This window comes from Leptonotus elevatus, chromosome 5 (assembly GCF_054856555.1).
Source record: "Leptonotus elevatus isolate MCC_2025b chromosome 5, RoL_Lele_1.0, whole genome shotgun sequence".
Lineage (NCBI taxonomy): Eukaryota > Metazoa > Chordata > Actinopteri > Syngnathiformes > Syngnathidae > Leptonotus > Leptonotus elevatus.
In genome coordinates this window covers 15,503,955-15,530,550 of record NC_141243.1, presented here as the reverse complement: position 1 = coordinate 15,530,550, position 26,596 = coordinate 15,503,955, and the positions used below count along the sequence as shown (strand labels likewise).

Here is a 26,596-nt window from a genome sequence, read left to right as displayed (position 1 = left end):
AGGAACGTATGTGGTTCCTTAAAATGCAGAGGAAGATAATTAAATTATATCATGAAAATGTAAAAGTGTTGTATTTATCAACCCCATAATCTCAAACTATATTTACTGCTTTTTCCCGTAATTACGTTCATTTTATTTTTGTTTATTTTTCAGTTTCTACATAAATTGGAACACTGTGTGCAGTTGTATCGATAAATTATATATATATATTTTAGAAAATGTTCCGTACTTGTGTCCCACAATGCCTTGCGTAAAGCAAGATAACAAACATGGCGCCGCTTCCGTAGTCGGTCAGCTTTTGAACTTTCGCACTTTCTTCGACCGTATAAATCCGAGATTGCCCTATTATTTCCTTACTGCTATTAACATTCCGTTCCTGAAACAACACCAACATATTTGAAAGGTTCATTTGTTTGCAGCGGCGTGCTGTCTTTTCATCGGAAAGTCCCGCATGGGTTAACTGTCACATTAGACGTCAGGAAGTGAATATTCAAACATCGGAGCTGACTTTTGAGCCATGAAGGAGAATTTGACTCTGGTTCAGAGACTGGACGCGCACCCGGACTCTCGGTGCTGGTTCGTTGGCTGGAATCCAAACGGGACTCTGCTGGCCTCGTGCGGGGGCGACAAAGCCATCCGGATCTGGGGACGAGAAGGTGAGGTGTTTGGTTTTTTTGTGCCTCCCCCTTCTTCATAAAAATGTCAAGGTGAATGCACTGTTCGTTAAGTATTGTCATTTTCTCCCTGTAGCCTCACGCCTTATTTTGGCTAATCTGCATTTCCTTTCCTGGCTCCACCTTTTAAAAATTTCCTCTACCTGCTCACTGCAGATCAACATCTGCGAACTTCATGGTCCGACTCCATGGGGATAATTTAATAATCTTAATACATTTTCAAATTCCAGAATCAATACATTATTTCACATAAAATCTAAATTCAACTTCGGACAGTAAAATATTTAAACAAAACAGGGAGATCGAAGTCTATATTAGTATACCTCAATAGTCTGCCATCTTCTGTTCTTCATATTTGTGTACTTTATTTGACGCATACTCTGATATTGTACTTGCAGGTGACTCGTGGGTGTGTAAAGGCGTGCTCGAGGACGGCCACCAGCGCACCGTGAGAAAGGTGGCATGGTCTCCCTGTGGAAATTATCTGGCCTCTGCTAGCTTTGATGCCACAACGTGCATCTGGAAAAAGAAGAATGATGAATTTGAGGTTTGCTTGAATCTTTGGAACTGTTGGAAGTGTTTGTTTGAAATCACAGAGGCTCTCGTCTTGTCCTTTTAGAGCTTGACCGTGTTGGAGGGACATGAGAACGAGGTGAAATGTGTAGCCTGGGCCTCTTCAGGGAACCTGCTGGCGACGTGTAGTCGGGACAAAAGTGTTTGGGTTTGGGAAGGTGTGTGTTTAAATGTCATGTTTGGGTTACAGTGAAGCTGTTTATCATAAGTGTTGTGATCCAGTCCTACCCACAATACGAGAAAGTCCGTAATATAGAGAAATCACATAAATAAAATAAAAAGCTTTTCTAAATTTACAATTTTCAAACAAACTATTTGTAAACAAAATGTATAGAAAATGGTAAATAACCTGGCAGTAACAACTAAATGTATGGAATTCTGTAGCGCAAGGCATTTTAGTTATGTAATGCTACATTCTGAACACTAGGGAGCATAATGTATAAGATTTAACAGCAGCGCAGTGGACAGAGAAATAAAATTGCAATGTGGGGGGGGGGGGGGGGTCACTGGACAGCACAACTGACAATTTCCATCTTTTCTCTGACAGTGGATGAGGAGGACGATTACGAGTGTGTTACAGTACTGAACTCCCACACGCAAGATGTCAAACATGTTGTATGGCACCCGACGCAGGAAGTGAGTCCTAGCACTTGACCGATTTCTTTTTCCGTGCTCCTTACTGATGTTTTTTTTTATTTTTTTGTCCGATGTAGCTACTGGCCTCAGCGAGCTACGACAACAACATCTGTATTTACAAGGAGGTGGACGACGACTGGGAATGTCAGGCCACGCTGCAAGGCCACACGTCCACCGTGTGGAATCTGTCCTTCAGCGCCACCGGAGAGAGGCTAGCGTCATGCAGTGACGATCGCACTGTCAAGATTTGGGAGGAATATCGCAGTATAAGTGGTCAAGGTGAGTTGACTTTGGCAAAATGAACCTTTTCCCTCGATGCGATCGTGACCTTGACCTTTTGTGCTGTGATCAGGTGACATATCATGGAAGTGTGTTTGCACGCTCTCTGGTTACCATGAACGGTGCGTGTATGATGTTGACTGGTAAGACTGGCCGCTTAGTTATTTTTTTTTATAAATGTCAAGGAGTACCCATCACACCGCTCCTAATTTCCTGAACACCTCATAATCCCCTCAGGTGTCATCTGACCGGCGCCCTGGCAACTGCCAGCGGTGACGACGCGGTCCGAGTTTTTAAGGAGGAGGCGTCGCCTGACCCTGAAGAGCCGCTGTTCTCGCTGGCTGTGCACATGCCCAAAGCGCACGGCCAGGATGTCAACTGTGTGGCGTGGAATCCAAAAGAAGCTGGACTGCTGGCTTCTTGTAGCGACTGCGGCGACATCGCCATCTGGAGGTTCCAAGAGCAGGACTGAGCCTGGTCAACGTTACTGTGCAGACCTCTTGGTTGAGCCATAGTCACAATCACAACTGTGTGATCACATTTCTCATTCATCTTCATAAATAAAATAAATGTGGACTTCATCGGATAACTCAATTTTATGTTTATATATTATCAGGGCAACACAACTACAAGTCTTCCTTTTATTGCAAAACTCACCATTTTAAAAACACATAAACTGGTCAAAATTAACTGTGTAATAGTCACTGACTCTACCAACTTATTGTGGCAAGACGAACTTGAATGTTGTTGCAACAACAAAGTGCCAGCAAGGAATATGAATATCTGAATGATTGTGTTACTAAACTAAATATTCACTTTTTTTCTGGATCAGTGTACATCACAAAGCTGACCTGAACACAACCAACAACTGTAAATAAAAAGTCCAAAAACAATCACTTGAGTTGAGAGTAAATAAACCCTAAAACGTATGTACAGAAAACCAGACATCTATTGTTCTGCTTCTCAAATTAGTCGGAGTCGCTGTCTGCGTCGCTGTCGGCCTCTTTCACGTCCGCGCTGAACTTGTACTCCTGGTCACAACCCATGTAGGCGTCGCTCATGAAGTACAGCGTGTAGTTGTGAACGCCCATCGCCGGTGCAACAAAGTCCAGTTTGACCTGCCGAACGTTGATTTAACGTCAAAGTGTTGCCACAGCCTTCCTACAGAGCATCTACATGCAGAGGGCAGCCGACTGACCTTTGCTTTCTGTTGAAGAGTTAGTCGCTTGATAGAGATGAGGCTGTTCGACTTGGGGTCTCCAATCACAACCCACCAGCCCTCTTCGCGATTCTGGGGAATTGTATTCATTATTAGATTAGAAATACATGACTACATTTTTCCAACATTAGCATTTCAAATACCTGAGGGAACATCGGCGCAATGACCGGCCCAGTGACCTCCTCCTCTCGCTCCAGATGAACCTGAACCAGAACTGGATTGCCACTGAGAATAAAAGAAAAACAAAAATGCATAGGTCTATTGTAAGGGATCCAATAAAACCATTCAAATTCTTGAAGATGAAGCTCAACACGAGTTCGAACCTCTTGATGTTGTCCTTGTCGGCCACCTCGTAGGACAGCTCGATGTTGGGATAGCGGTTACAGAAGCGAGCCACGTCGGCCATCTGAGCGTCGGAGAGCTGCAGCAAAGCACTTCTGTCTTCATCCTCCATCTCCATGATGTCGAAAATGCTCTCCACACCCTAATTCATTCAAGACAGTTGGTTACTCCAGAGCTCGCAGTACTTGTAATTATCTTACGAGACACACGAGACGAGGCGTTAACCTTGTCCACGCAGCGCTTGATGTGCTCCGAGGTGAAGAAAGGCAACTGTTTGAGGTAGGAATCCTTGGACCACATGGCCTGCGTGACCATCTGGGCCAACTCCATGGCCGCCAGGGCAGGACTCAGCCAGCCGTTACTGGACAGCACATCCACGCAGGCCTGGATCAAACGCACGGCCTAACGGGCACAAAACCGCGAGGGACGTTACTCGAGCTGTCCGCCGCGACGTGAAAAGTACCAACGGTTCCGAAAATGCGCACTTTGCTCAGGATGTCCTCGGTGTCCGACTGCAGCTCGGCACTCAGCTGCATCCTGGAGAGGTGCGCCTGGAGGAGCAGGTTGGTCTTCACGTGGGGGTCGTTGAACTTGGGGTTGTTCAGTTTGTGGGGAACCTTCTGAGCCAGCTGCAATTGACAAAACAGATGCTTTCAACTTGTGATACTTGTTGACATTCGCGCAGTCCACTTGGCAGGTTTTAGAAGACGCATTTACCTGTCGGAGGAGTGTATCCTCGTGGTGCCTGATGGGAATGCTTTTATACTCGGCAGCGTTGGAAATGATCTCGATTAAGCCGCGGATCTTGGTCTTGGCGTTGAGGGACATACTGAACAGCTCTGCCCAACAAAAACAACACTTCAGTTGGAATCCAAGAAAACAAGCACTAGAATGAACCACCCCCACATACTGCACATTTTTAAACAGGAAGTCAACCCAATTATTTTCTTTTCAAAGTGTTGAATGTGCTCTGACTTGTCTAAACACAACATTCTGATTAGACAGGATTTTACAAAATCATAATTTGCTTTGTTCATGAACTATGGTAAAATGTCCATAGATTTTAGTCATTTTTATTAAGTGAAGTACATTTTCGCCTCGTCTTCATTAGTCATCAAAAATGCATACTGATTTAGTCCTAGTTGTTTATTAATGAGGGTTTTAGTCTAGTTGAGTTTTTTTCCGGTGAAAAACGTGTGTTGACAAAATTATTTTTGTTTTAGTTTTCGTTGACTAAAAGACTATCACAGACTTGCAATATGGCACAAACCGATTGTGGTGTAGTTGATGTAGTAGTAGGCGGCGATCATGCCCAAGTTGAGCGGCGCCACGTCCATCTCGTCCTCGATGCTGATGCACTTGGACTGCTCCAGGTCATGCAGCGTGTGTTCCACCAGCTCAGACAGGTGATCAGACAGGTGGCGATGGGACATGCCTGCCAGCAGGTCAGCACAGGGTCAGTCTGGGCTCGCTCACCAGCTTGGTCTTAAATAAATATGCTTTCACCTTGCAGATTGTAGTAGTTGGGGTTCTGCGTCATACGACGGTACAGGAATGTCCAAGTCAGGTAGTCCACAGCGTCCTGCTTGTTCTCCACCGTTTTGGTGACAATCTCGGCATTGAAGTGGTCATGGAGGCAGTGGTCCAAGTGGGACTCCACAGGCAAGGGCTCATACAAGAACTTTTTGAAGAAGTCCTAACGAAAGGCAAAAACAAGTTTTAATTGTTATTGACTTTCATCATTCATTCATTCATTTCGCCTTGTCTTAAAAAAACGTATACCTTCTTGGAGCCCTGACACATGATGACACAGCGCCCCTCGTCATCAAGAATAGGTCTGTTGGCTTTGCCAACCATCTGGAGGACGTCGTATATGGGATAGTCCACGTAGCTGCAAGAATGATGGACAGCATGACATGTAAGAAGAAATACAAAATGCCCCTGGTGGTTGGCCAACTACTGGTTGGGAAAGTATTTGCGATTAGAGATGCAGCAGAGCCTACATCTTAATTCTAAATATTGCCGACAATCAGGTTAACAAAAATTTTGGAAGCCAAAATTGGGTGCGATGGAGCAAGCAGTGCGAGGCTAACTGTCTGTATATAATTTACAACAATACATAATTGCACTTAAAATGGCAATGGTCAGTGTAGTAGCCTGCTGTTTTTTGTTTTTAAATATTGAATTTTGTTTGTGTATGTTTATCAACCAAAATATAATGAAATTGTATAACAGCAAATATTTGATTAAAATGAGATTAATAAATAGAAAACTGTAATTAAGGATTTAATCCCACAATTTTCCCAGATATTACCATTTTAGTAAATACATTTTTAGTAAATTTGGTGGGGTGAATGACCTAAAATCTATTTTGGTTCTTGCTGTTTACAATTTATAAAGTGAAAAAAATAAACATAGTTGCAGATTTTATTTTTATTTTATTTTTTATTTCTCAGCAATACCTCGAAATGTTTACTTACGCATGTATGATACCATTGTAGTACTGCGTGTCCATGACGATGACAAGATGGGCAGAGATGTTGACCCCCCAGCAGAGGGAACGAGATGCCACCACCACCTGAACAGCCCCTGGAAAACAACATCACAGGCACAAGACAGAAATTTTGACCTCCGAAACCTTTACAATAAAAAGGCAGTGCAGCGAAAGTGCAGAGGATCAGTGGTCGCACCAGAGTTGAAGAGCTGCTCCACTATTTTCCGTTCGGTTGCAGACAGGCCCTCGTGGAGGTAGCCCACACCGTTGGCCAGAGTCTCTTTCAGGGTTGCGTCATTTATCTTATTCAGGAAAGGCGTGAGATCTTTCTCCGTGCAATGCAGGAACCTAAGAGACGATGAACATTTATAGTGAACCCCTTGACATTGAGGGGCATATGCTACAGAAGCACCAACTGTGGTTCAAAATCTGTTGTAAAGGCCATTTGAAAAGAAAAAAAGAATTCTGAGAATTAAAGTCAGAATTCTCACTTTAAAAACTGAATTCTGACTTTAAAGTCAGAATTCTCACTTTAAAAACTGAATTCTGACTTTAAAGTCAGAATTCTCACTTTAAAAACTGAATTCTGACTTTAAAGTCAGAATTCTCACTTTAAAAACTGAATTCTGACTTTAAAGTCAGAATTCTGAGAACAAAGTACGAATTCTTACTTAAAGTGAGAATTCTGAGAATAAAGTACGAATTCTTACTTAAAGTGAGAATTCTGAGAATAAAGTACGAATTCTTACTTAGTGAGAATTCTGATTTTCATTCTGACTTTTAACTCAAAATTCTGACTTTATTCTTAGCATTCTTACTTGAAAGTCAGAATGCTGAGAATAAAGTACGAATTCTCACTTTAAAGTCAGAATTCTGAGAATTCAAATCAGAAGTACAATTTCTCACTTTAAGGTCAAATTCTGACTTGAATTCTCACTTTAAAGTCAGAATTCTGAGAATAAAGTGAGAATCCCGCCAGCCTTTTTTCCCCTCTCTTTTTGGCCCTAATCCTCTTCCGTAGTACATGAAGTGCGCTCTCCGCTGTGATGCGATTTGGCACCAACAGGATGAAGACTGACCTCTGAGGAACCACATCAGCAGCACAGAACGTGAGGATGTCGATGGCCGTGAGGCGAGTCTGCCTACGGGACGGTACAAACACCACTGCAGGTTTGGAGGGCGAGTGCTTCATGATGGCGTGATAAACCGGCTTGGCCATGGACAGCAGGCGAGTCTGAGTGTGACTCACGTTGAATCCCTAAAACACCAGAAGGAAGACTTCAGAGTGGTGCACTTAACTTGTTACTTCCTGCTTGAAACTTAAGCAGAGGCTGGACAAAGCGCACAGATGTTTCCACACCTGGATGTGCAGCTCGAGAGGCACCGGCCTGACGTTGGGGTGGAAGTTGAATGTGGCCGTGGTGCTGCAACCCAGCCAGTGAGCCACGTCTTTGGCGTTGGACAGAGACGAGCTGAGCGCCACGATGCGTATGGGCCGCTCGATCTGAGAGGAGATGTACCTCATCCTTGAGCAGATGACCTCCAGCACAGGCTGGTGAAAAAGAAAGACTCATAATCATGACCGATGTCCTATTAAAACACGGCGCTTTATTTTACGATTTTATTATTACCCCATTTTCTCCTCCAATGAGATGCGTTTCATCCACAATGAAAAGACTGACGTTTTGGACATTCTTCCTCTGCTTCCAACGGCGAGACAGGATGTCCCATTTATCAGGGGTGCTGACAATAATGTCTCCTTTGCCTAACAGTTTCAGATCTGTGCTTGTTTCTCCTGTTAGCAACACCACTTTCTTGTTCAGGTAGTCCTGGAACTTTTGGTGCCAGTCGACAAACACCTAACCAGGGGAAGATGTAAGACTTCATTTTGAAACAACTCTTTGGCCTTCAAGTTGGTTGAAAATAGTTTTTTGTCTTTTTTCAACAACAACAAAAACTCATTAAAATATGCTAAAGGGAACTATAAAATTGCTAAGTTGGGAAGACTGACCATACTTTTGTAATTAAGTGCCTCTCTGTTCAGAGCCACATTGTTAGTTTAACCCGTGCACGTCACCGTGGGCTCCCTTTGAACTATGTAACAGGCTAAAAAATATAAAATAAATTTAAAAAATCATAATAAAATCAACCTGTCATGTAAACTCTAATTAATCAATACAATTGACTGGCCAACCCTACCTTCAAATGACATCATACCTGTTCTGCAAGTGCCTCCATGGGGGTGATGTAGACACAGCGGCCTTCTGCGTTGTGAAGCAGCATCCTGAGAATAGCAAACTCAGCACAGATTGTCTTTCCGCTGCCAGTGGGGGCTCCCACAAACACATTGTCATCACTGTTGTATACTGCATTGAACACTGGAGGGACACAAAATGAAATTCAAAACAAAAATGTTCACTTTGATTCAGTGCAGTAGAGTCAGTATTGTCCTGCTTTTTGTACCTTGTGTTTGAATTGGGTTGAAGAAGGGGAACTTGTTCTGGTAGAGGGCCTCAAAGGCAGAGTTCCTAAGAGCAGTGACGGGAAGTGGCTGCAGGTCAAGCAACTCTGTGGGCGGGGGGTACTTCTCAGGGAGGATAAGGTGGCGGAACGACACTGGAAGCTGGGTCTCACACGCTAAAACAATCAGAACAATATTAATTTAAGAGGTTACTTGAAATGTTTACCATGTCAACAAAAAGGGGAGTCTGTATTAAACTCACAGAGCCAGCGGTCAGAAACCACACGAATGAAGTACTGTGGAGGCAGAGGCTCAAATACAGGGACAAAGAAGGTCACAAGGTGCTCATCCTGGGCGTACTTGGCTTTAAGCAGGAAGTACTCGTGGTGGAGGATGACCTCACTGTCAACGTCCTCCACCAGAATCCAGAAAGCCTCTGATGAACCGTGAATCTAAAACATGCCACATAGAAACATCATCAGCCAAGTGCACATTATTTGCTGCTAGTTGGCATTTAATTAGTGACCTTGTCATCCCACTGAAAGTCAGGAGTGATGGTGAGCTCCACTTTGAGTGTGGAGCGGGTGATGGGCTGCAAATGGACAGCGAGGTCCAGTTTGGGGAACTGGTGAACATATTTGTGGATGGTCTTCCCCATTTTTGGCATTCGAATCAGCTCCCCTGAAACAAGGAAAAACAAGGTTTACTCCAATTCTGATTGTAGATGGAATTTCGAGAATGTGGAAGGAGGGAAACCCACCAATCTCATTGTGGTTGAGGTCATAGAGACGCTCAAAGGGAAAGTTTTTCTTCTCAATCTTCTTGATGACTTCTTCTGGCAACTTCTTAAATTGTCGCAGCGGGGACATTGACTGCCACCTGAAAGAAACCACACACAAAATAGCACCCTTTGCAAACTCAACACAAAAATCAATTTAAGATTTTGATGACAGACTTACATTCTCTTGTCAATCATTTTGCAGAGATTCATGGTTTTGTCTGTGAGTTGAGCCCAGCCTCTGTTCAGAACAATCTCGAAAATAGCTCGCATCAGCCTTCCAGCACTCTGCAAGAGGATGTGACCAGACTTGTTTTGGAAAAACCATTGGCTGTATGATGTTATATTTACTTGGGGAAACATTATTAGGGTACACATAAGATCATCATTAAATAAGCATGTAACAGTATGTGTATATATACACTGTACCTGTGTTACATACACCATGTCTGCCATGAGGGCAAAGCCTTCCAGTTTTAGCTGAGAGATGTACGCCTGAAGCAGCACGTTGATCTGTGAAAACAGACAAGACGTAAAAAAATTATAATAATAATTAATTATTTTAAAAAATATATATTTGAATTTGTTTTGCAAAATGGGATGCAGTCTGCCTTTTGGACATTCAAGCCCATGTCTAGATTTTGTCACCTTGGCACTGGGCTCCTCAATGCTTTCCTTTACTGGAATGGGAACTCTCTCCAGCAGCTTCTGAAGTTCCAACTTCTCTTCCTAAAAACAAACCCACAGTATTTTAAGCATCCATGCGTGTTATTTTGTTATGATCAGACAACACTGACTAGACTTGTCCGGAGTCCATCATACCTCTCTGACTGTGATGTTCTTGAACTCGGAAGACAGTGAAAAGACACGGAAGAGCTCAATCTCACTGAGGGTCGGTTTGAGCAACTGGTTGTAAGTTTGAACCGAGTCATGTGTAATGTAAAAGTGACTGGCAATGCGGCCCAGATCAGTCACCTTCAAAGAGATAAAGAGACCAATTAGAAGCAGCCTACGGGGGGAAAAAAAGGATAATAAAAACACACTGTGGCACATACCTGGAAACTGCCAGTCCTCTTGTCATATTTGACGAGGCTGTTCTTGTCTAGTACATTGGCAGCTGTGTGCACCAGGTCAGTCCGGCGCCGCTCCAGCAGGGGATCTGTGGAGCGGTCATCGTGGGAGACGCCATACAGTGTTGGGTTGCGAAGCATGCGCACGTACAGGTAGGTGTAACCCAGCCAGTTCACCGCATCCTAAAATATAGTCCCAAAAATGATTCCAACCTTCAATGATTGCTCGAATACTAATGTTGATGGGCGATCTGTATGTGGCAGAAACTTACTTTCACAGTCTGAACATTTCCCAGCACAATCTCTGCATTAAGCATGTCAGGAAGTTTGCCCACCATCTGACTCTCTATGGGCAGCTGCTGGTTAAGCAGGGACAGGTAATATTGCAGTTCTCCGTGAGATGTAATCAGGATTCCTTCGCCCTTGGTGTCATACTGAGGACGGCCAGATCGACCAAGCATCTACAATTGGGTTATAATCAATAATGTCATTCGTCAGTCAGGCAGCCTAATTGGTTTGTATGATCAACACTGACCTGCAAAATGTCCAGGGCACCGAGCTCGGTCCATCTTCCTTTCTCAGGGCTGTACACCTGTGTACCTTTGATGATGACTGTGTGTGCTGGCAGGTTGACACCCCAAGCCAAGGTTGCCGTGGACACCAGAACCTGAATGTGCCGATCGGCAAACAGATCTTCCACCAGCGTACGATCCACTCTGGTCATTCCAGCGTGGTGGATTGCAAAGCCATAAGGCAGCAAATCCTTCAGCTCAAGGTTCTACGAAAGGCAAATCAGGTTGAAGGCCATTAAAAAGTGCTCAAAATAAAAAAAACAGTCAACAGCAGCTAATTTGATTAGGGGTGTTAAAATTAGTGCGTTCATTTTGAGTTAATTTAAAGTTCCTTTAACGGCAATTTTTTTTAGAGCGGAATTAATGACCGCTCCTTACTTGGAAAGCCTGTACTGGGGGAATTCCAGTCACAATGCAGCAGACAGGTGGTCCATGTCAAAATTTTGCGGCCGTACATTTTATAATAATGCATTTATTTGTGGAGCCAGGGGTCAACAATTTTCAAAATGTGCAGAATTTCACAAGTTATTTCATGTTAAAGATTAGATAGCTCTTAATATGAAAAGAAAAATGCACTGAGCAGTCACCAACGTCTTACAAATGCAATTATGCAAATGACCTCAACACAAATCAATACACTTGTTTTTTACAGTACAGTACTTTTTAATTTTAACTCAATTTTATGAGTTATTATGAAGTGACTATCAATAACTAAAATATGCAGCCATATTTCTATTAGTTTATCATTTCCCCCCCCCACTTTTATGTTAACAAAAGTATGAAAACTTACAGGAAAAAAAACGTATTGTACATTTTTTGGGGTACATTTAGAAGAGATATCAAATTAATCGTGAGTTATCTTATCTATTTAAGTCATGCAATTAATTACAATTAAAAATGTTAATCGTCTGACACCCCTGAATTTTATATATATATATTTTGTACTCGTTACCTTGCATTGTTCTGCTTCAGTGCGCAACACTTCAGTGGAGGCCGAGCCCTCTCGAAGAAAAAGACCCAGCGTGTCTTTTTCCAAACACATGTCTCTAATGGCCCTGGCTGTCTTTCCGGTCTCTTTCCTGGAGTGAACAAATACGAGCACCTGGCAGAAACAAATAGAAGTTAAGACCATCTAACTGTAATTTACCATCACGGTACAATAAACCAGCACAATCAAACCCGAGCCATGCTGCAAATTGCAAAAATAGTGCCATTGAAAACTTTCTTGAAAATGTTTAGTAAGTACAGTAATTGCCTCAATTAATAGATGAATCTAAAATATACAAAAATCCTCATCCTAAAACAGGCAAAAGATCGTTTTAAACTTATATTACAACATTATCCTTAAAACAAATGGCTAAAAGGTGATTTGGGTTTGATGGTGGCTTGTAGTAGTTTATAATACTACTGTTAATTTCAGCAGGGAGCAAGTGGAAATAGCAGAACGAACAGGGGGTAAAGTCTTTATCTCAAATGCAAAGTAATAAAAGACATACCTGGTTCTTCCCAGCATGCTCCATTATCTTCTCATAGACAATTTCATTCATGATCTGGAAACGTTTAATAGCTTTCTTCTCTGTGATGCCAACATATGTCTGCTCCAGGGGAACCGGTCGGAAACTGGAGAGAAAATGTGACAAGTGTCACTATTTGTACCACCTGATACAATATATTTCATCTACCCACAAAAAGGTTCTAGTTTAATATTTAACATTTACAGGGCATACCTGTTGTCAAAGTAGAAGAGTCCCTTTGCAGGATCAACACGCAGGCAGGTAGCCACGTCCTCGTAGTTGGGGAGCGTGGCACTGAGACCAAGCAGGCGCACGTCTTCCTGAGTCAGCTCCACGTTGCGGATGGTCCTCGCTACCAGAGACTCCAACACGGGCCCACGGTCATCGTGCAGCAGGTGGATTTCATCCTGCATAAGCATTCACATCACATTTGTTGTGTCAAACATTTTCTACAACACAGAGTCCAAAAACAACACACACGGCTGCCACTTACAATGATGATGAGGCGCACTAGTTGGGTGTAGGTACGCTCGCCACCTTTACGAGTAATGATATCCCATTTTTCAGGGGTGCAGACAATAATCTGAGTAGCATTGATCTCCTCCTTGCAAAGTTGATGGTCTCCTGTCAGCTCAGACACGATGATTCCATAGCTTGCCAAACGCTGGAAGAGTACAAAAAGTTTTTTAAAATAATTTTAAAAAACATTTTCGGGGGGGGGGGGGGGGATGTTACACATTGGAACGTGGTGAGACTTACCTTGCTAAAGCTTCCCACCATCTCCTGTACTAGCGAACGCATGGGTGCAATGTAGATTATTTTGAAGTCATCCACATTTATGGTCCCATCCATGTTTATGTGCTTTCCTATTTCCCTAAGCATTGCCATCAGGGCAACATTTGTCTTACCAGCTCCCTGCAAACACATATCAAAATTAATTCATAGATGAAGCTGATGTGAAAGAATCTCTGGGGTGGAAAATCCAATGAATCCCATCAGTGGTTCATTAAGTCAACCTACCGTTGGCGCGCACACAAGCAGGTTCTCATCAGTGTCCATGGCGGGTTTAAACAGCTTGCTCTGGATACGGTTTAGGTTTTTGAAACCTTCAAAGCCAGCTTGTGCATACTTTGGCAGCTTTTCAATCGAAACAAGCACCTGATGACGCAATAATAACAAAAATGTGCATTCAAAAAAATCCATCAATCTTTCCAGTGCGTTACATAATAGCTTCTCGAGCAATACAGTTATCTGGAGCAGGCAAAAAACAAACCTCATCATCAGAAAAGGGCTTAGGTTTGAGTGCGGGTACATGCACTTCTTCATAACCTTTCCTTTGCTTGCGGAAAGACCCATCTGGCAGCTGGCAACGCTTGTTGGCCATGAAATGGCTTCCCTGAGTGAAGGTTAAGTCTTCAAGGTCCAACAGTTGTCGTGGGGTAACTGCCTGTGTAGGACAAGGATGGACATCATACACAACTTTCCAACTTAAACACATGATATGGACAAAACTCGCTAATTTTGGCAGATGGCAGATACCTCAGTAAAGATAATTACTACGGGTTCAGTGAAAAGTTCCAAAAGGATGGGGAAAGGGCAGTGTTTTTAAAATTAGAATTTACTGACAGACATACATCATCATCTGCCATATGAACTCTGCAAGCATTGATGGCATTTTGAGGCGGGTACAGATACCAGCTTAAGTGGCCTGTGCATAATTTTCTTACAGGTGTTTGTCTAGCTAACAGCGACACCATGTACGTGTCAACATGCTATGTTGCAACTATATAAACCCGATTGCATATTTACCTCTCCGTGGCCTGTGTCCATTGCTTCCATGTCATCTACGCGGGACTTCCTTACCCTCTCCCTACGAGATCGCTCCTCCTAAAAAAAAGTATATAAAACACAACAAACTATGATTTAAAAATGAAGAATAATTGCATACTAATAAATTCCAAGACATACACCTTACCCGAATAATATCCTCCTTCTCAGTCTCTTGCAGCTGGTACAGTATCTTTGACAGTTCTTGATCAGACTCCATCTTTCCAATGATCCGTTCTTTTTCTGCCTCACTTTGAGCACTTGCCAGCATTGTGCAATACTGAACTGTGGATTGCGAAAAACATGCAAACAAAAATTTGACTCACAAGACACTTTACAAATTTTAGTGTCAACTATGTCACAAAGGGTCTTAAGACAGCAATTCTCCTTGTTCCATGCCAGAGTAACCCTTAGCCAACATGCACTTACTCATGCGACGATGTTGTCGAAGGATTTTGATGAAGTCAAAGGTGTTAAAGCCAAGAAGCAAGACAAGCTGGTTTTCACACTCTCTATCGTCACTGGCAGTCTGGGGAAGAGACAGAAACTCAGTTCATAAGAAAAACAACAACACACTGTGATACCACAAAGAACACGACCTTAGTTAGTTAGTTAACAGACCTTGAGGATTTCTAAGACCTCGTCAGCTTTCTTCTGAGAGACGATAGCATCATCATAAAAGCGACTGAGCTGTCGTTGGAGCCAAAAGGCGTCAATGTCTCGAGGGTGGAGGTCCTTCTTCTTTACATTCATCACATCGCCTGTGACACCAAGCTGAATGGGACGGAGGAGAGTTATCAATACACAATTAGACTGACTTGACCTCAACTACTCAAGCAGATTGTTCACATACATTGGCTGAAAGAGCGCAGCCCACATCAGCCTCTTCTCCTTCACTGTCTTCATCTGAGTGCTCATCACGCACTTCTCCATACTTGTCTTCATCGCCCTCCTAAGCAGCAATAGAGTAAAAAAATAAGTGTTAGGCTGCAAAACTGAGGTTTCCTAAAATGCTCTAACAAGCTAAACATACCTCCTCATCAGATCCAAATTGGACATTAACACCATATGTTTCATCAATGTTGTCATCTACAAAAAAAAAGAGGATTTATAAGAAAATGTGTAGTTCACAAACATGACTCATTGGCTATGTGGCTTCTTTTGGACATACCCATATTCTGCAAATCCTTGTCACCCCCATAGTCTGTGATTTTCTTGCCCAGGTTGACCAGCACGTGGTAGCGTGTGTCATCGGCAGGTCCGAGAAGCTGCTCGACCTCGCGCCGTCTCTCCTTATCCCTCATTTTATCATTCTTTAGCACCGCCAAGACTTCATCTGCTGCTCCACATAGAATATCACGTGGCTATAGAAAGACAACAGTCAAGTCAATTAACTTGTATTGGAGATGAATTTGACCCAAAAGCTCAGATGTTGAAAAAAATACATTTACAGACCTGATCTCCCAATGCAGCATGGATGAAGCTGAGCAAAACTTCATAAGTCTCTCTTGTTTCTTTGGTTTTGGGTTTGTATACAATTCCCACCATTTCATCAATGCCCTCTGACAGAAGAGTAAATCCCTTCATTTTGTTGATGTCATGTCTGTCTTCATCTCTTTTTCGCCTCCTGTTTTGGATAGAAAAATAAAAAGAATTACTTGACCAACAATTAAAAGCCCTCTTAAACTAATAAAATACAGTACACAAATCCCTACAAATAAATAAAGTGAAATAGCGGTCACTACAGTGGATACACAATTAACTATTTGAATAGCCTCAGAATATTTATTTTAAGAATTTACAAAGAAATATCTATAAGAAATCAAGTAACAGTGCAGTGGACGTTGTAGATAAAAAACAATAACGTATTTAGTCGTAAGGCTTCAGGTGATATACAGAAATGTAAAATAGATATATATATCTTGATAAAACTAACTTGTCTCGTCTCTCTTCCAGTTTTTGAGGTTTGGTCCTCTGAGCTTTGTCTCCCATCTTGGTTCCCTCCAACTTCCCCACGAGGGACAGCACCTCTCCCGTAGGTTCATCTCTCCGTGTGCGGTCGATCAGGGAACGATCGGCTTGCAGCACCAAGTTGGAGTTCTACGGTTCAAAACATACACAATGTATTGGGTCCATGTAGCCAGCGAGGCTAACCGCTAATGGGCACGCTAACATAAACGGACAAAAATAATGACCAAAAGATTCATTCAACATATTTTATAGCGTATTAAACCCTGGCAAACAAATACGACAAACCAGATAAAGTTCAGTGTGCTAAGTATTCTCCCAAAACATACTCACCGCCTTGTACTCATACTGGAGGCTACGAGCTGTAACATCCGCCATGGTGCCACTTTAGGTTAGCTTCCAGCGCACTTTAAAAAAAATAATAATAACGTGATACAAGCTCAAATCTGCCACACCACTCGTTCCACACTCTTCTTGTAAGTGGATGCGGCAATCATCGGCGTAGCACTTGAACGTGTAACATGAAAACGTAGATAAAATAATCCAGCTTCAACCAAATTTACGATGGGGTTGCGTTACAATAGCGCCGCTAACACGAGCGCTCGATAACTTCCAGTCTCCACTGTTTTCCGTTTCCGGTATCAGAGGTCACTCATCAGTGCAGCGAAGTAGCGCCCTCTAAGGGTTTTACGTGCAATACATTACGCATATCATATGTGACGTGACGCAAAATGATTACGCTTCTGTTGTCTGTAATTAGTTTACTATAAGTTATAAAATTACATATATAAAATATAATAGGTTATAATAACTAACAAGAAATCCTGAATACAACTGTCAACACCTAAAGAATTACATTCAAAAACAATATTTTTTTTTATTTTTTACATTCGGCCTTCTGAAACATTTCAATTTCTAATATACAGCTTAGTAGCAAATGCTAATTTCCAATGCCCATCCTTAGAAGGGCTTTCAGACAGTCATATGAAAAACATTTGAAACATAGTCACAATTAGAAGTAGGCATAGTGTTCTTTTTGTTTATGAACTAACACATTTTCTCATGTCGGAGCCCACTGTTACTAGTCCTTCAGTCCAGCCTTTTCCTGTTTAGTCACACCTGCAATGACAGACACAGATATATAAAGGGTGGCACAACTGAGATTCATGCACCAGTGAAAATTACAAAGTACGGCATGATTGTAGTGGCAGGTAAGTGTCATTGAAGCGTTTGTTCTACTCTTTTGCTCTTGTTCATAGGAGGTCAACATTTGTTGCATGTCACATATGAAATGTGCTGAATCATCCTCCTAACATTCTCACATACAAACCACAGGGTTTGTCAACATGGTACCTAATCTAGGCACTAGGTAGCCCCCAAGAACCACAGAAGCAACCTTCAGGCCTGTTCTAAAATTAGCTCATATGGGAGCATTGTGATTTCATAAAAATAATTAATAACATAACATTATCAGTGTTTTCACAAAGATTAATAACATAACTAAAAGTTATTTAAGATGATTTGTTATTCCAGAAGTGTGCATCGAACTTATTTCCCTTCATATTAACCACCCAAGAAGTAGCTCTTAGTTTCAAAAAGGTTGGTGACCCCTGCTCAAACACCTTGAGTCCAAGTTGTTATCTAATAAGTTGTCTAAATCGTCTATTGTCCTGGGCCCGTGTCCAAACAATGTGATCTCTGTCGCGCTCTGTCACAGGAACACCACATGAGCACGCCTCAGCTGTCTGAGCAGCTGCTGCACTGACGCCATCTGTGAACTCGCTCCCAAAAAGAGTGTGAAAGAACATATTGTTTTTGAAGCATACACACACAAGGTTAGACCTGTCCGTACAGTATGACCTTGATCCAATAAGTACGCAATACTAATACTTCCTGTGTGATCCAGACATGGCTTGAATGCCGTTTGTTGGTATTATTCAGTAACTGCCAGGTCTCAGTGTTAACATGACAATGTTTAAGCAACTGGTTTAGGTGAGGCATTAAAGGGTACACAGAAGGTTGCGTTCGCCCTATTGTTTTCCTGGCTGTTCCCGCACTACTGTGCTGAGTCACCCTTTATGATGTCATATCATTCACTGTAGGTTTCTGGCCTAAAATGGGAAAAATCAAGCCTTGCAACTTTATCTTGTATGCTTGAAGATAGTGTACAACAGTGTTGTGTACACACTGACACACAACATAAAAAGAAATACTAAACATACACAAGACCATTGGTAATGTCTCTCTGTACAGTTTTATTTACATGATACTATTCTGTGGTAATGCAGGATTATATGCAATACATAAATATCAACAGTTTGTTGTTTTTTCATATTTTTGTACAAATTTGCATATAACTAATAATCATAAAGGGGGAAAAATCAAACGGATACGCAGTCTTAAATGAAAAACACACTTAGGAAATGAACAACTCACATACGTACGATGTGACAGGCAGCCATGAAAACACACCTTGCACAGACATAACACGCACACACGCTACATGTAATTGTGGCAGTCTAGAATATTTAATTTCATTGAAATCTACCTCTGGCATGCTCCTGTAGTTGTCTGTAAACATGTGCTGATAAACCTTGTTTCTGCGCACGCACACACACACACACACACGCACACACTGTGCTCACATGAACATTCTATTAGCACACTTAAAATGAATAAAAACCAAAGACAAAATCATGGTTCACATATCCCAACTGCACATATGCATTGAATACCTGTGCCAACATCAGAACAACATTGATTGGGGGGGTTTACAAAACATAATTGTCTCAGCAAGTAAAAATGCCTCCAACCCAACTAGACCGAGGCCATATTTTCTGGAAACTCTCCTGTAGACGAAGAGAAATTCATGCATAAATCCCATTCACTCAACTATGTAGCCAAGACTGAGCTGTGAGGCCTCCATCCTTGCAGGCTGTGATGCACAAGTTCATTTACCCAGAATGCCCAATGGTAAGGGATTGAATTCAGTGAAAGGTGAAGGTGTATATTTGTCCCTGTCCTGCACTATACCTCCATAATTAAACAAGAATGAGCCTCATCACAATCAAACCAATCAGTCAACATAAGAATGCTGATCAGAGGGGTCACTGAGGCGGGAAGAGAGGTGACCTGCTGCTCTGCTGGGGTCACAGCGGAGGAGCACAAAGAGTAAGGGTAAAAAAAGAAGAAGAAAAAAGGCTAACAGAGCAGCTGTGAGGTAGGTAAAGCCAGGAAAGACAGAGACAAACGAACAGAGAACCCTTTGTGCAACATTTGGGGGGACAGCTCCCACAGCATGGTCTCAATTCTTGACTTGGTTTCTGACGCATAACAGGGCGTGACAAGAATGGCGGTCTACGGTTTGGCACATTTTGCCTGGTTAGGGTGACAGGAGGGCAGCTTATCTCTGACATTTACTCTGGGCCGATCTTTATAAGACAATATGTATTCTTGGGGAAGAAAAGTCACACCACAGAAAATATAATAAAACTAATAAAATGGATTAATCAAAAGGGGAGCAAAGTGATCATTCATGCATCTCCCTCAGATAGGATTTCTTTTTAAATGTCTTTCTTGAGGTTTTAATTTTGTAAATCAAGTCCTTTCCATCCTCACGTGGCCACAAATGCCAGTGTTCAATTCCAAAGGTGAAACACTCCAGTCTTTTTCAAAAAAAAGTGTTGTCTCCATCACTGCCACTTGCATTGTTTGTCTCGTGAGATCTATATTCTCTGGATCTTGTCAGCAACCACCACGGGGTTCTCCTTGCGGATCTTGGCGGCCGCCTCAGCCTTGTAGTCGTAGGGGCAGTTGTGCTTGTCAGAGTACCGGTGGATACCACAGAAGAGGTTTCCACAGCGACAGTCGAATCCTGCAAGCACAAAAAGTTGACAACACTTCAGAACGACAACAACATTAAAAAGACCATTTTCAACAATATCTCTTTGTCACCACTGCATACCTGTAAGGCCCACCCTCTTGCGGCACATGAAGCATCTGTTCTTCTTCGGCTTGGACGAGTCCTCCTTGCTATCGTCGCTGCTCGAAGAAGCTATAGGAGTCGGGCTAGAGGCAGCTGGCTGGTTTACAACTGCAGATTACAGAGAAAACAGCCCTAATTTTCTAATCCATCGCATTCTAATTTGCAAACACAGCAGAATTAAGATATTTTCGTTTAAGTGCTGCCAGCACAGTAAATGACCATGAAAAACTAAACACACTCGTATCATTTATCTTTTGTACACCATTTTCCTTAGCAGCACTCCATATTATTTAGACAGTAATTAGTGGAGGCTCCGTCTCGAAATGACCCCTTTTTCCCTGTTGAGTGGGCTTCTGGTAGCCAGCAGCTAATCCAAAAATGTCTTCTAGTGTGGTGTTATTTTTAAGCAGGTCTATTTTTAGACAGCTTTGCTGTCTTCGATGCAGAAAGAAAAACCCCTGTGGTAGAGTCGGTGGAACGCAACATGGCCTCACAGAAGACTGCGCGTGAGCTGTCACTTGCATGTGCATCAAATGCCTGCTCGAATAAGTGCATGTGTGTGCGTTGTGTGTGTTTACCAGGTTCTAGGGATTCAGGCTTGTCCTCCCTCGAGATGCTCATCTCTGTCATTTGTTGAGTCACAGGAAGAGATCCTTGAATAGTTCTGTTGGTGTGAAAATGAGGGAAACATCCAGTTAGACAGACAGGAGTGGGTGTCTTCAATTGCCAAATAAGAGGAACTGTGTTGGCCATTTGCACTTGGTACTGACCTAGACATGTTTGGCGAAGAGGCAGGAGACGCATCAACCTTGGCTAGACTGGCTTCTAGTCTCTGGATTGCAGACGCCTCTGAGGTAGGACTAGAATTTGAGCCTGCATAAACACAAAGTTACCATCATGAGACTCCCAGCACAGCACTCATTAGAAAGTCAACGTCATATTCAATTTGGGTTTCTGTTAGGGCCGGACGATTATTGGAAAAATTACAAATCACGATTATTTTGACTGAGATTGAAATCACGATTAATAAAACGATTATTCTTTGATTTTAAAACTTGATGTTTTTTTTCAACTATTAAACTCAACTACTCAAAACTATGGTTCATAGCCCTTTTATCATATGTATTTTATCTTATGCTATTTCCACAAGCCGGTGGATTTAGTGGGCTAACCTGTGACCTCAGGGATTGTATTTCGTGCCATGTCATGTAGAAATGTGTGTTGGTATAATAAAAAAACTAAACAAAAGTCCTTTGAGGAAAATAAATTCTGTGAATCTTTAAACTTAAAAAAAAAAAGTTTGAATAGAAAAAGTAAAGTGAAAATAATGTATACTAAAACAGTAATTGAAATTGAAAACAAAAAACTGGGTGTTCCTGCACGTTTTTGCCTCTTAGGCTGCCGTGCATCCACGGTGTAAACATTTACATTGAGAACAGAAGAAAGTTGCGATTGAATGCTATTAAAATAACTCGCTTCTTACAAATTGGGGAGAATTTGTGCCTTTGAGTAGTGTTATCTTACCGGCTGTGGGTATGCGTTTCCACAGCATTTGTGTGTGAATATTTGTTATTTAGGACAGAGTCTCAAAGTTGGTGCTTACTTCCTGTTAGCATTTGATTGGGATCCTCCATTCATTTACATTAGTGCTAGGCTCGGATGTGTTAAAAACGAAGCATTTCTTGTATTTACTGTATGAGATTCTCCTTATTGTTTGTTTAGTGTTACAGTTAACGCCAACTGGACTATCATTAAACAGCTTAGGAGTGGCAGAATCACACTGATTCGCTCCGGGCTAGCTACAGGCTACATGGTGCATTCACGATCCTTTCACAACGTAAGGAACTTGAAAACGCGCCACAGCATTATACACATTAATCGTTTTTCTTCAATCATTATACGTTAATGATCAAAAGAAGCCAAAATCGAAATTGCGATAAAATCTCGGTTAATCGTCCAGCCCTAAGTTTCTGTTTTCTGCCTCTTTCTCAACTCAAAATTATAGAGCTAATCCTGTGTCGAGGCTGTGACGGTGACTCCCACGGTTGACCTTACAAGTGACTGTAACCTTGAATAATGCCACTAAGGAAAACAGCTGCAATTCATTACGCTGAGTGGAAAAACAGAGAGGGAGGGCAGGAGGTGCTGGGAATATACACTAGCTGAGGAGAGTCATAAATGAATTTTAAAACAATGCGTCTTTCTCCTTCAGAAACCCAATTTTTTTTTGGCGAGGTGGCTAATCCAAAAATCAGACTGGAGTCCAACTATTGATATTTTGATGCAGCCTAACATACCCATAGGGCTAAGGGGGCTCATCCGGTCGCTGCTCTGCTGCCTTGTCAGGTGTTCCTTGTAGCATACAGAGCACATTCCATTGGTTCTGGGGTTGCCATAGAAACCACAGCCTGTGGCACATAGCATGGGCACCGGACTCTGGTTTGTCTCTTGGGCCATTGCTGAAAAGATGAGAATGAAAGGGTGAGAATACATATTTTAAAAACCGCACACCGCGGGTAAATGTGTGACGCAAATCAGCACCTGACAAGAGAATGGAGCATGGTTCAACCTTAAACGCCCTCCCCCCTGAGCGATAGCCGCTAACAGTTTGGCACTACTCTTACTGGAGCTGACGCACCATTTGTCATCAAGGAAAACTCGCCCTCATGACATATCACAGTTATGACGCCGCACTACTTTTTTTCTATTTCATAGAACATTGCGTGACCACTGGCTCTCAGTTTTACTTGTTGCACAATATTGAACGATGTATCACCATGTAATAATTGCTGATAATCACACACCTACAATTATCAAACGTTAGCTACCTCAGGTTTTAAAAGAAGGAAGTCCAAATAAAAATGAAGTGAAAATAATGACAGAAATGCCACCCCCTTCGATTCTCGACTTTTCAAAACTTCCTCACTCACCCCTCCCCTACGCACACATATCCAGTAAACACGCGTGTTCTCTTGGCAAACCATGTAGTCAAATGACGCTGATGTACAGCACCAGAGTGATGAAATACAAGCGGAGGTTGTGTAATGGGAAACGGCACAACTCAAACAGTCCTTGATGAATGAACAGACAAACATGTGGAGCGACAGGAAGGCTTAGAGGGTGTCCTGCCCCGATGCTTTAATCAAGTATATGATCAACTAATACAGACAAAAACAACAACAAGCTTATGACGCAAAAAGGATCACATCCTGAATAACCTTTGACACTGTTCCGTAACAAAGCAGCTGTTAGCTTGTCAATATTTTGGTCACCAACGAAGTCGAACAATTTCATGTTACAAAGAGGCTGACAGTTGTATCGGAATGTCTTGACGGCGCAAACAAAAGGTATATGACCTCAACAACAACTGTTGTATTTCTTAAACCCGCCCCCTCCTACATGCATGCTATGCACGTCAACAAAGGGTTTCCTCGGAAAAGCCCACAGGTGACCTTCTATGCCTTCGCGTCACGTGTTCATCTGCTGACTGGTGAGAATTTGTCGCTCGTCAGAGCTCAGTACTTTAGAGGCTCTTTAACTCGGGCCGAATCCACCAGATGTAAAAACATCACTGCTTTATAAGAACTGCCACAAAATGTCAGAATTTCCTCTGGGGTCAATTAAGTATCGAGCTAACCTAAGTCAACATGACTGCACGTGTATAAACCATGCACTCATTGTAACAAAAGGAACAAGGCTTAACAGTCACATTTGAGCCCTACTTTCACAATCGCACATGCTGTCCAGAGTAGACCTTAATGAACAACTGTAAAGACTAAAGACATGCAACATGCCAAGCTGTAAAGGTCTTGAGACACAGAGGTGTACAAAATAAACTTTTAAATGTTACCTAGTTTCTCTGATTTCCCAACAGTGCACTAGGAAGTAAACAACATGGTTCGATTAATCAACAAAAGCATCGCTGAAACATTGAATTTTGGTTAATCTAACTTATATCAATGTTTTCATCCCTGTAAGTTTTAAAATCATGAATGCCAAGGTTGGTCTTCCTCTTTGATTGACCACACACACACACGAGTATCAGCAGGAAGCTGAGCTCATATTTCAGGCCCTGCGAAACTGAAAACTACTGAGTCACACCGGACAGAACAGAAAGAGAATCGTTGCTTTGTTACTGGTAGATGGTGATTCTATTAAAACAAACTGAAAAGTGAATGTAATGAAAATCGTGAGCGACAGGAAGTGGGGAGCAATGATGTTTAGTCAAACAGTCTAGACAGTGTGCTTGCTCCCTGTTGCCTTTGTTTCTTCCTTTGTCTGCATTCCCCGTGTTTCCTGTTTGGACATTACGGTAGTAGCTACCATTTCATACTTATTTCAGCCATTTAATATAACCAACAAAAGAAACACATGTAACTACTTAGACCAACCACAATTAATAGCTAAAAGCAACATCGATCAGACCTCGAATTATCCTGAAGAAGAAACTATTTAACCACTTGATAAAGCTGTACTTGGTCCCTTTTGCTTGGAACTGTACAGATTTCGCCTCATTTATTTCGCTTGGCTTGCCTAATCGGCGTACAAATGTTCAACTTGTCGACAGGAATTATCTGGTTTTGGTTCCCCCATCCCCCAGCTTGGGCCATGTAGAACCACTGAGACAGTAACAAGCACCAGCTATCTCTCTCCCCCAAACCAGACGGGAGTCACGTTCGAGAGCTGCTGACGCGGACGCTTAAGTGCTCGCAATGTTGCTAGTAAACACTTCCAACGCGTAAAAATAAAAAAAGACCATTGCTCAGCGTGTTATCCCTACACACACACACACGAGACCGTCACGCACACACCACCTGACCTTTCAATCCACCGTTAAAGGTCGCTTTGACCGACCATTCCATTAATACCACAGCACCACTGTTTGTTTGCTTGAACCATGACAAGCTAAAACCCACATCTCTGTTCAGACAAAAAGCGATTACGAGCCCAAGAAAATCACCTGATGAAATTCGATGAGTGTCTCACCAGGCGAAAGGGGAAAAGCGACGTTTATGGGGGGGAAAAAAAGGTCGACGAATTGTATCTTCCTGGGTGGAAGTCCTTCCCTCGCCTTAACGTGGCGTGCTTGTCCGTTTCAAGCCTGGTTCGGATGGGTTCAGTTCTCCCTTCCTCGCCCTCCTCCCTCCAGTTCTTTCTCTCTCTGGTGATCTCCAGCTCTTTCTGGGTGGATGTTTGTTTCCTTCTTTAGTAAGAGGAGTGGCGGATGGTGTCACGGGTGAAACAACGTGTCGCCATTGGCTGCCCGCGGAGCCCAGATTACAGTTTCGGCCGGCGCACGCGCAGAACATGTCTAGCCTTTATTACACATCCCGTCGTCATCCACCTACAAGGATAACAACCTTTTTTATCTGTTATATTGAGTAATCTGCCAAAACGATCCAGCTCGTAAACTCTGCTTCTGTGCTGACACAACTGAACACAATAGAGGCAATGATCGAATAATGTACAGTGTGTTTCTCTGCTGCTTGTTTTTTTGTCCACCTATTATCTTTAAATTAAAAATTTTAAAGGATACTTACACACATACACACCCACACACACACAATTTAAACACGCTGCCTTGACAATGGGAGAACAGGCAACAAAACAGTGCTGATAAAAGGTATCAGACAGGGAACTGCTAGTACATATTACTACTATTAACAAGTGAGTTTATTAATTGTCTTTGAGACTTCTCCATGTTCATTTTCATTGTAATTAGATCGTTAGAAATACAGATTAGTTAAAATAAAATAAAATTTAAACACAAATATTTTCTTCACAAATAATATGTTCTACGCAGCTCCATTGGTCTAAACACACCTATTTCCTGAGTTTGGTCATGTGACATTCACAAGCTCAGCCGTGATTGGTTGTTACCTGAGCCCTGAGCAACTGTGATGTCATTTTCAGTCAACGGCATGTGGCAAAATGGCTGCTGCATGAAATGGATAAAAACGGGTGGATTTTACTGCTTAGTTCATATTCCACAAATGCAATATTAATCAGAATACCCTGTTAAGACAGGCGGGGCTGCATAGTGCATAGAACATGTTGTTAAGAACAGTTTTTCATGGCGACTGAGTGATTCTGATGAGGACACCATTGGCACTTTACAGTAATTTTGATCTAATTATCACCCACAATCCAAGTGTGTATAGATTTACTGTCATGTATTATGACTGCATACATAAAACATTCCGT

At 42.2% G+C, this 26,596-nt stretch overlaps 3 protein-coding genes across 4 annotated transcripts; 1 reads left to right on the top strand and 2 right to left on the bottom strand.

Annotated features, from left to right (window-relative positions):
* The first annotated feature begins 244 nt into the window (after positions 1-244).
* On the top strand, positions 245-2,743 carry ciao1 (cytosolic iron-sulfur assembly component 1). Its single transcript, XM_086076011.1, has 7 exons — positions 245-656; positions 1,073-1,221; positions 1,294-1,405; positions 1,795-1,883; positions 1,961-2,162; positions 2,236-2,305; positions 2,400-2,743. Exons 1-7 carry the CDS (start codon positions 518-520, stop codon positions 2,632-2,634), a joined length of 996 nt encoding a protein of 331 aa, XP_085932137.1. The 5' UTR covers positions 245-517; the 3' UTR covers positions 2,635-2,743.
* snrnp200 (small nuclear ribonucleoprotein 200 (U5)) lies at positions 2,744-17,035 on the bottom strand. The gene is made up of 44 exons (XM_086076010.1): positions 16,741-17,035; positions 16,376-16,539; positions 15,895-16,066; positions 15,611-15,803; positions 15,473-15,528; positions 15,293-15,391; positions 15,061-15,213; positions 14,869-14,968; positions 14,588-14,724; positions 14,422-14,499; positions 13,886-14,059; positions 13,633-13,770; positions 13,372-13,527; positions 13,106-13,276; positions 12,826-13,019; positions 12,595-12,718; positions 12,051-12,200; positions 11,062-11,304; positions 10,799-10,987; positions 10,512-10,709; positions 10,279-10,431; positions 10,105-10,185; positions 9,886-9,969; positions 9,638-9,744; positions 9,439-9,557; positions 9,205-9,359; positions 8,941-9,130; positions 8,681-8,854; positions 8,435-8,595; positions 7,849-8,076; positions 7,578-7,769; positions 7,297-7,475; positions 6,414-6,565; positions 6,204-6,312; positions 5,506-5,614; positions 5,230-5,419; positions 4,994-5,158; positions 4,441-4,562; positions 4,209-4,352; positions 3,949-4,125; positions 3,705-3,865; positions 3,525-3,606; positions 3,361-3,453; positions 2,744-3,280 (listed from the first exon to the last, which is right to left on the bottom strand). Exons 1-44 carry the CDS (start codon positions 16,783-16,785, stop codon positions 3,131-3,133), a joined length of 6,411 nt encoding a protein of 2,136 aa, XP_085932136.1. The 5' UTR covers positions 16,786-17,035; the 3' UTR covers positions 2,744-3,130.
* A 1,607-nt stretch (positions 17,036-18,642) lies between these two features.
* zfand5a (zinc finger, AN1-type domain 5a) lies at positions 18,643-25,603 on the bottom strand. Of its 2 annotated transcripts, none has more exons than XM_086076880.1 (6): positions 25,379-25,603; positions 22,690-22,851; positions 21,163-21,265; positions 20,971-21,056; positions 20,372-20,500; positions 18,643-20,281 (listed from the first exon to the last, which is right to left on the bottom strand). In XM_086076880.1, exons 2-6 carry the CDS (start codon positions 22,847-22,849, stop codon positions 20,133-20,135), a joined length of 627 nt encoding a protein of 208 aa, XP_085933006.1. In that variant the 5' UTR covers positions 22,850-22,851; positions 25,379-25,603; the 3' UTR covers positions 18,643-20,132. The 2 variants fall into 2 exon arrangements, with proteins under 2 accessions (XP_085933006.1, XP_085933004.1); XM_086076878.1 differs by having other exon boundaries at positions 25,353-25,602.
* Between the last annotated feature and the right edge of the window lie 993 nt (positions 25,604-26,596).

Bases quoted from the DNA above. Each gene is read 5' to 3' on its own strand.
- ciao1 (XM_086076011.1), top strand. From the start codon at position 518: ATGAAGGAGAATTTGACTCTGGTTCAGAGACTGGACGCGCACCCGGAC. The intron at 1,222-1,293 runs GTTTGCTTGAAT...TTGTCCTTTTAG, and splicing joins AGAAGAATGATGAATTTGAG to AGCTTGACCGTGTTGGAGGG. The intron at 2,306-2,399 runs GTAAGACTGGCC...TAATCCCCTCAG, and splicing joins TGCGTGTATGATGTTGACTG to GTGTCATCTGACCGGCGCCC.
- snrnp200 (XM_086076010.1), bottom strand. From the start codon at position 16,785: ATGGCGGATGTTACAGCTCGTAGCCTCCAGTATGAGTACAAGGCG. The intron at 9,970-10,104 runs GTGACAAAATCT...CTGTTTTCACAG, and splicing joins TTGAGGAGCCCAGTGCCAAG to ATCAACGTGCTGCTTCAGGC. The intron at 3,281-3,360 runs GTCAGTCGGCTG...AACGTTCGGCAG, and splicing joins CTCTTCAACAGAAAGCAAAG to GTCAAACTGGACTTTGTTGC.
- zfand5a (XM_086076880.1), bottom strand. From the start codon at position 22,849: ATGGCCCAAGAGACAAACCAGAGTCCGGTGCCCATGCTATGTGCCACA. The intron at 21,266-22,689 runs GTATGTTAGGCT...GTGTTTATGCAG, and splicing joins GAGCCCCCTTAGCCCTATGG to GCTCAAATTCTAGTCCTACC. The intron at 20,282-20,371 runs GTATGCAGTGGT...TTGTGCTTGCAG, and splicing joins CAAGAGGGTGGGCCTTACAG to GATTCGACTGTCGCTGTGGA.